Raw genomic sequence first — 8,281 nt, 5'->3', positions numbered from 1 at the left:
ACTTAAACTTTACTGTATACAAAGCAGAAAAGATTAGCTCGTCCTCAACCAGCTCCAACAGTAAAAATGTATATGCAAAGATACATCAATGTAATATATGATAATATGTTATTCACATAAAGTGTTTTTACACTGTCAAATTGATACCTTCATTCATTTTTACATTGGTAATGGATCTGAGTACTTGGATTTAAGTGTATTCACTCCAACAAATTAATATTTGAAATACTGCAGGCTAATTAGTGACACATCTCCATCTAGTGGACAAGAGAAAATAATATTCAGTGAATACTCAGGTACTTGAGGTAGTTTGAACTCCATTAAAGCAGCTGCATTGACCAGTTTTTTCTGTGTTGTTAATTTGAGTCCTGTTGCTCTGTGTCATACAAAATGCACACCACTGTCTCTTGATCTATTTTTAACCAGGAAACTTTCTGAACCAGATGGATCTCTTTGGTTTTTGTTGATGTGGTTTTGGTGAACCCAACAGAATGACCAGAGGAAGTTTGATCTCTGAGTCTCTTGCCAGAGGGACATCAAGAGTGACCTGCAAACAAAGAAGCACAACTCTTAATGTTGTCATTAGTGTGTAAGCAAGCTGCGAGGACTCCCCTTCATCCTCTTTGTCTCTCCCCCTCATACAGCCACAATGTGGTGCTGTTGACATCATATGTAGGCCTACTACAAAAAGTCTTCCACAGATGTATTGCAACCACTATATTTCCAATCCAAGTGTTTTTTTTTTTTAAAGACAATAAGCAATTGATGGCACGATATACAAAATATAAATACCTTAATTCTGTACTCAAGCTTCATCATGCTGCAGTTGAAGAAGGTCGGGTGAAGCTGTGGAGGTACGCTCAGAACTTTGGTTACAGTCTGACTGCTCTCAGCTGGAACAGGGTCTCCTGTCCCAAAAAGGGTGTCATTTGTGTGCACTATCCTCTTCGACTGAGCAACAAAGGTTTGTTTCTCACACAGGTAGAATCTGGGTGTTACTGTGCGTGCAGATTCATTGAGTACCTCTACAGAGACTCCTGTTGCATCACCTGTTTATATTTAAGAGGAAAAAGCATCATTAATGATTCAGTTAAGGACATTCAGAGAAATATATAATCTTGGTGGAATGTGCTTACCTTGCTTTACTCCCATTTTTTCAGAGGTAACATTCATAGTAACCTTTGCTGACCCTGAAAATGAAATCCTGGTTGCATATTGTTGCTCCTACCAAATAGAGATATAAACAGAAAGCTGAATCTTTCATTAGCTTGCATTAACTGCACAGATTATTATTATTATTATGTTATAATGATATTTTAATTATAATCCTTAAATGGAAACACTAACACAAGCCTGGTTTAAGTACAAAGCCAAATCTATTGCATACCTTAAGCCCAATGATTATCATTTCAGACTTGGAAGCAAAGGGGAACTCAGACTTGGTCAAAAAAGGGAACTCAGTCTTGGTTTTATGAACGAGCCAGATTGACTGAGTCAGCTTTGCTCGCAAACTATAAGTTATTTTGCCCCATTTTCCCACGTAAGATGAAGGCATATCTCTGTAGGGAAATAATTCAAATGCATACAGGAGATTATTTTTATATCACCAGCTAGCAAGGAAGTGTTTAATACACTGTAAATATAAAATTTCCATATAGAAGGTTAGGTTAGATCAGCACACGTACGTATTTGGAATCACAAAGCTGAATGGATACACATTCCTCCCAGGGTGGATGATTTCTGTACCTTAAAAAAAAAAAACATTTCTTTTAAATACTCATTCATCAGTTTATTTACAGAACATAAAATATCTATAAACTTAACAGTTTAAAGGCTTTTATTTTGTTTGTACTAACCATCTCCTTTGTTTTTATCCTGAAGAATAATATGTTCAAAATAAAAGTATTTCTTCTTTTCGCTGTGCGTCTCCGTGGCTTGTCCTTCTTGTTCAAGCCATGTCACCTTAGCTTTTCCTTTGGCTCGGACCAAAAAACACTGCACTTTGGTTTCCTTGCTGGTCACTACTGTCACCCTGCCAGAGAGGACGTCCCCAGGAGAGAAGGTGCCTTGTTCATTCACCTTGTTGTAATCCACCAAGAGATGCTTTACCGTCATGATAACAATACATCAGGTACCCTACCTAAAGGCTCTGGAGTGAAAGCACAAGGATGATCCTTCTTTTGAACAAAATAATTCTGAAGAATTTGCCAGAAGCTGGCTTGAATCGATTCAGGGTGGTGTTGAAATGGAGCCTTTTGTTGATGAACAAGGATCAGACAAGGCTGGCATATGCACTCTAGCAGTGCACCTCTTCTGAGGCTGTATCTGTGTCACACATGATCACGTGTTTAAGAGCTGCAGGTGTCACTTTCACGCAGGTAACTCTAGCCAGCAGCTCTGCAAGTAAATTAGGCCAAAATAATTGAGAGTGGCAATATGGATGCAGTAAAAGACAAATTATAAATTATAACAGTGTGCTATGTGTTCACATTTATTGCTACTTTGTGAAGATTATGGGAAAAAACGTGAAAGCCACAGTATTTTGGCACTCCTTCTGATTATTTGCTCACTTATATGTCAGCTATACAATATAAAACAGAGTAAATAAACAGTACAGAACAAACAAACATTCAATATTGCGACTGAATCAGAAAACATGAGCTACTGTTATAGAGAGATGATACAGGACTAGTACGCAGGGATGCAATATAGATGAATCAAGCAAGCATTCCTAAATTTGCACATATGAAGGGCATGTACTGGAGCATTTAGAGCATATATTGTCCTGTATTGATGCATTTAATCTCAAGATGGTGTCCAGATAGTTCAGCACGCTTAAAATAATCACAACTGAAAGTTTTACTTTAGGAGATTTGATCAAAGAAACATCTAGAACAACTTTGTGACAAGTGATATGAAATTTCATCTTCTTTAAGGGTGGCCTAGTGCAAACAGATTCACAGTCAGTACACGTTCAACAACCTTTTTGTTTACCATAACACGGTGCTGTTTACTTTCAGCCTCCACTCTAGCTTGGAGATGGAGTAGTTCAAGACGGAGCAAGGCAGCTGGTCTCTTGGGATGTTGATCACCTTGGCCACAGCCTGTTTACTGCTGGCTCAATCTTCTCTTTAGAAATAAAATTTGTGCAAAATCTCCACACTGGCCAAAGGATCTTTTCTTAAAATATGATTCAAGAATTCCTGACTTCAAGTGAATTAACATGATTAGATTTAAAGGCAATAATATGATTATAAGTTGTACCACAGATCTGATAAACTGCAAGACAGAAATTGTGACCAAACACACACAGAATCATCTGTATATAACTAAAACATTACATGTCAGTTTGTTGAATTCCTACTTTTACCCTCTGTGATATTCTGTAAAGTTCATTTGTATGTTTGTACCCAGTTTCTGACTCTGCTTGGATCCAGACTTGGATCTGATAAACTGTTAGGTGCTTTTCTCTGCAACTGAGTTTCAGTTTCACACTAAATCGTTACACACTCACATCATAAAACAATGAGTTGAAACAAAAGACACAGTGGGCTATAGGCAGCTTTACTGTTCAATGCAAATTTGTACAGGTATAAATATACAGCCACATCACTTTAGTATTATTTGATTAAAAAAATATATAAGGTATATGTCCCAGATACTGAGATAATGTATAACTTCACAAAACATCATGTATCAACTGAAAAATGTACAGTGTCCCTATATGTTTATTCAACAGTAGTTCGGTTTCACCTTGTCCTTGAGGTGATATTAATTTACAGGAGCTGCATATGGCATCCAGAACATTAATACAGCAGCAAACAACTGAAGTCACGCTTTGTCTCTGTGTGTTGTAATCTATGTTATGCTGTGGCACAGTGTCTGTCGGCAAGTGCATGTGTGTGTGTCCCACTGGCTAGCTAGTCACTCCTGCTCTGATCTACGTTCATATGGTGGTTACCACTGGTATTGGGACAGTGCCATTGCAGCAGCTCACGGTTTCCCCTCAGTTTAACAATATTAGCTCTGTAAGCAGTGTTTCAGTTAGCACTGTTTATTGAGTTAGCACTGTTAGCTGCTAGCTGCCAAGTTAGCCACCTCCATATTGAGAAGTGTGTGCTATATTCCTGCCTCAGACTCAAAGCTATGCTCTGAATGTTGCATGCGATTCCAAGCCAGCAGATAATGTAGTAGGATGAACATAACACTGAAATTCACAGTAAAACAAATGGCATAAACATGACTAGGAACTGACCAAGAATCACATGGTCACTATTATGACACAAAATAGAAACTTTAAAATAATTTTCTGTTACACAGCTAAAAATAAAACCCTTTAACCAGAGGTCAAAGAGTGGTGATTTAACAAGAGATCAGCCAACATATAACAGAGATGGTAAATGATTGTTATTGCCCTGTTGTGCCATTGTTATTTTTAGAAAGCGCTGCAGACTTGTTGTTATACAGTATATCACATCAGAGGCTGACGCTGTTGTGTTACACGTCATGCCTGTCACGTCTGTTTCGCTTTATGCCGCCGTGCTGTCTAAAATTACACTCTGGGGCAGTATGATGTCGCCATTGTTTGGGTCTGTGTAAAACTGCAAACAGGGCATGGGACTTGGCATGTGACCATATAACACAATCTCTGTGTAAAAGGGGCTAATTTCTACTTGCAGGTAATTGCTGGATTTCTGCTCCTGCAGAACTGTAAGTAAACATTTTAAACTGAAAGACATGGTTTGCAGTGGATCAGCTACACAACACAGCTGAAAAGTCAATAACTTTTGAATCTCCAGAGGGAGCTGCATGAAAACTTTGGGGCTAAAGACTACAAGTTCAAAAAAGCAAAGAAATCTGTGGCAGTGGAGTTAGAGAGAAGTGAGCTTACCAGGCCTCTGTAGCCTTGTTTGCATTGTTAATGGTTAACTGTTATTTGCTATAATCAGGATATGAGGGGTACACTGAATATGCTCCATAAGGAGGTGGGGGATCCAGACCTTGGGGTGCTGGTAGTGGTTGTGGTGCCATGCTCCAGTGTGCTTGGTTTGGGTTCCCAAATGCTTCAAATCCAGGTCCAGCAGGAGGAGGTTGTTTCACAGCAGGAACCTCAGAGGAAGGTAAGATGACTATGGGGAGTTTGATCTCTGGGTCTGAAGCATATTTGACATCTAGATTGATCTGAAAAAACATGTTTAATGTTATATTGTTGGATTTGATTTTCTCTTGTATATTACCAGAATCATTGCACAGTGTTGCATAAAGTCAGTTTCAGACTGTGCACATTATGGACTCCTTTGGATTGAAACAAGAACAATAATGGGTTTAAAGTCTCCAGATAAATGTTGATATTCATAATTGGGCAGGTTTTGCATTTTGACAGTAGGGCTTTCTTATGTTTCTCATCCCTTTGTTTTATCACTAGAGGTCCCCTTTGGTTTACTATAGGATTTCTTTCTTTGAAATATTTGTGAATTGATTATATTTATGTATGCTCTCCCTGTATGCTGTCAGTTTAAGTAATCAGTGATGAAGATATTCCATTTGCCCTTTTGTATATAAAGGCATAGCGGGAATACTAAGCCTTTTCCTAGAGAATATTTGTTTATAATCTCACCATTTTATTTTGTGTCACCTGTAACTGGGGAATGTACTTCTCATTACTCATTCAATAAGATGTTTTTAAACATTTTGACCATAATATGAAATTTACCTTCAGCCTGTACTCCAGCTTGATGATGGAGCAGTTCAAGATGGAGGGAGGTAGCTCTCTAGGGACTGTGATCACCTTAGTCACAGTCTCTGTCTTAGAGGATTCAACAGCCTCTGTCTTCTCCTTTAGGATCTCATTTGTGCAAACTCTCCTGCGACCCTGGGCAAAGAAACTCCGCTTCTCGTACAGGATGAATTTTGGCTTCGCTGAACGACTGGAGTGGTTGCTGACATCAACAGTAACTTTGATAGGCTCTCCTGTAAAATTGAGAAAAGAAAGCTGATCAATTTCTGAACCCAATCAGTGGTTGGTACCAATTACAATTCTGTAACAATTCTTTTGCCCCAGAACTTGGGGATTTTAATAGGGACCCACAAACTGAGTCACTCAAGTCCCTTAAAATATCATCTTCAACTAGGTGGACAGGTTAATGTAAACCTGCAACTTCCCACGAGTCGGAATTGAAGAAGTCTCTTGGAGGTGAAATGTCTTTGACAACTCAAAGCAAGTCCAGTTGCCTACGATATAGCACCACCAAAACCTGCGTAACTGAGAATCTTCACCAACATCTTTACGTAAAATATCTAAGTCATAAGTGGGGGTTACCTGTGGGGCTAAAAATGATGGTGCAGGTGAACAGGGAGTTGTTGATATATTAGCAAGATTTTTATTCTTCCTCGGTTGTTCATAGAGACCAACACCTTACTGGTACTGACTGGTCTGTCCCAGTGATTTAAGCTGGCAGATACACTCTCTTCTTCCCCTGCCTGGGCCATGTTTAGATTAACCTGTTGCCATGCACCAAGGCATAAACCTGTTGGACCTGTATTGACCTTCCCCCAAACCTTACACCCTCTGTGCATTGCTCTGTACCCTGTTGCTTTCACATTCCCAAGTTCAGAACACACTTGACATCTAACCATTTTTCTAGAGAAAGATTTCAGCATACAGAACAGCTGTAGTTTCAATATGTATATGGCTCAGACACTTATCAGTATTTTTGTTGATGAGTAGCACAGCAAAAAATAATCTTGCGTTTTAAAGTATTAAGGATTGAGGTTCTCCTCTCCCTTTATCAAGTCACTATCATGACTACATACAAATATTTAGTACAGGGCACTCAGTTGACTTGCCCAACAGGTTAGGAAGGGGTAAGTATTGCAAACAACATTTTGTAACTAATGTTTCCTTGATGAAACAGGCTGTAGTTTTTAGCCAACAAATTCCTGCTCTAAACAAGGAAATGCAGTCAATCAAAGTTTTTGGGGTGCAGGATTATTACCTTGCTTGTATCCCATCCGCTTGGTGTGAACATCCATTGAAACCATTCCTGAACCAAAAACTTTGACAGATTTGTCTTTGCAACCATACTGAGGATCCTAAAGAATAGAGCACAATTAGATTAACAGAGATCAATAATTGTCACTAAATGGTTGCTGTTTTAAAGATGATGTCTTACCATAAGGCCGGGAATATCCATGTCTGCTTTGGACACAAATGTGAAGTGGATTTTTGCCTTTTTTGTCAGCTTCATTGATTGTTTGAGTTCTGCCTTCATTTTATGAACAATTTTGCCGATGGAGGATTTGAATGTTGATGGAATCTTCCTGTGAAGTGTAATCATGAAAAAGTTAATGACCTGAAAAGAAGCAAAACATCAATTTAAAATGAAAATTAAGTTAAAAAAGCCACCTTTCAGGAATTTGGAAGGAAAAGGGAAATACATGTCTTCCTTTGCCAATGATTTCAGTGCCTGGAACAGAATTGTTACAAGTCTTAAAACAGTACGCCAATATTAATAAGTCATTTTCTAAATGTCGTTGCATCACCTACAATGTAAATATTAATTTAATACTTTACCGTCTTGTCTCGACTCTCTCAGGATATGATGTTTGATATCATAATATTTCTCATCTGCCCAGTACACATGAGTGTGGTGCTGTCCATAATGTTCAGTCCAACGGACACGAGCCTTTCCTTGTGCTATAAAAACAAGAGCCTGGATTTTTGTTTCCTTAGAAACCTCCACTATGATTCTCCCATTAACGGTATCTCCATTTGTGAAGGTGTTTCTGCTGTTGATGGCATCATATTCAATTGCAAAGTTTTTGATTGTCATTCTCCACAGAAAAATACACAGAGGAAAAGATCAAATGTCCCGTGAAACCATGAGGAAGCTCAAGCCTTGTAAACTCTGAACAGCTGCTTCACACTGTTTATATCTGATCTCAGACATGCAAATCTTGTTAAACCTGTTTTCCTCTCTTGTGCCCACAGCACAGATGAGAGGCACACACAAACACAATGACATGGGAGGGACTGTGCTCTCTTGAGAATCTCAGTGGGCGGGGAGTAATACATGTAATTTATGTCACATGCTCCACTTTGTCAATTTGTCTCATGACACATTTTCCAATCATATCCAACAAATTTCCATTTAGTGTACAGGTAACATGTGCTGTATGACATAATGGAATTTTAATCAGAAGGAAGTTGTAGTTGAATGACCTGGTATATTTCCAGTACAGGAACACAAGTTATATAAAACAAAGCTGTTTCACCAGCTGT

General features: G+C 38.6%; 2 protein-coding genes across 2 annotated transcripts; both read right to left on the bottom strand.

The window, feature by feature from the left end:
• Positions 1–342: 342 nt before the first annotated feature.
• Positions 343–2,240, bottom strand: LOC148189778 (arrestin domain-containing protein 3-like). The gene is made up of 6 exons (XM_088076043.1): positions 1,857–2,240; positions 1,686–1,746; positions 1,388–1,559; positions 1,137–1,224; positions 793–1,049; positions 343–547 (listed from the first exon to the last, which is right to left on the bottom strand). Exons 1-6 carry the CDS (start codon positions 2,113–2,115, stop codon positions 419–421), a joined length of 966 nt encoding a protein of 321 aa, XP_087932169.1. The 5' UTR covers positions 2,116–2,240; the 3' UTR covers positions 343–418.
• A 1,308-nt stretch (positions 2,241–3,548) lies between these two features.
• On the bottom strand, positions 3,549–7,915 carry LOC121944604 (arrestin domain-containing protein 3-like). The gene is made up of 6 exons (XM_042488452.2): positions 7,574–7,915; positions 7,406–7,466; positions 7,173–7,320; positions 6,996–7,092; positions 5,714–5,970; positions 3,549–5,181 (listed from the first exon to the last, which is right to left on the bottom strand). Exons 1-6 carry the CDS (start codon positions 7,830–7,832, stop codon positions 4,933–4,935), a joined length of 1,071 nt encoding a protein of 356 aa, XP_042344386.1. The 5' UTR covers positions 7,833–7,915; the 3' UTR covers positions 3,549–4,932.
• Positions 7,916–8,281: the final 366 nt, after the last annotated feature.

This window comes from Plectropomus leopardus, chromosome 4, assembly GCF_026936395.1.
Source record: "Plectropomus leopardus strain MGB_pleo_1.0 chromosome 4, ASM2693639v1, whole genome shotgun sequence".
Classification (NCBI taxonomy): Eukaryota; Metazoa; Chordata; class Actinopteri; order Perciformes; family Serranidae; genus Plectropomus; species Plectropomus leopardus.
Note: the sequence above shows the minus strand (reverse complement) of the source record. Positions and strands in the feature narration are given on the sequence as shown.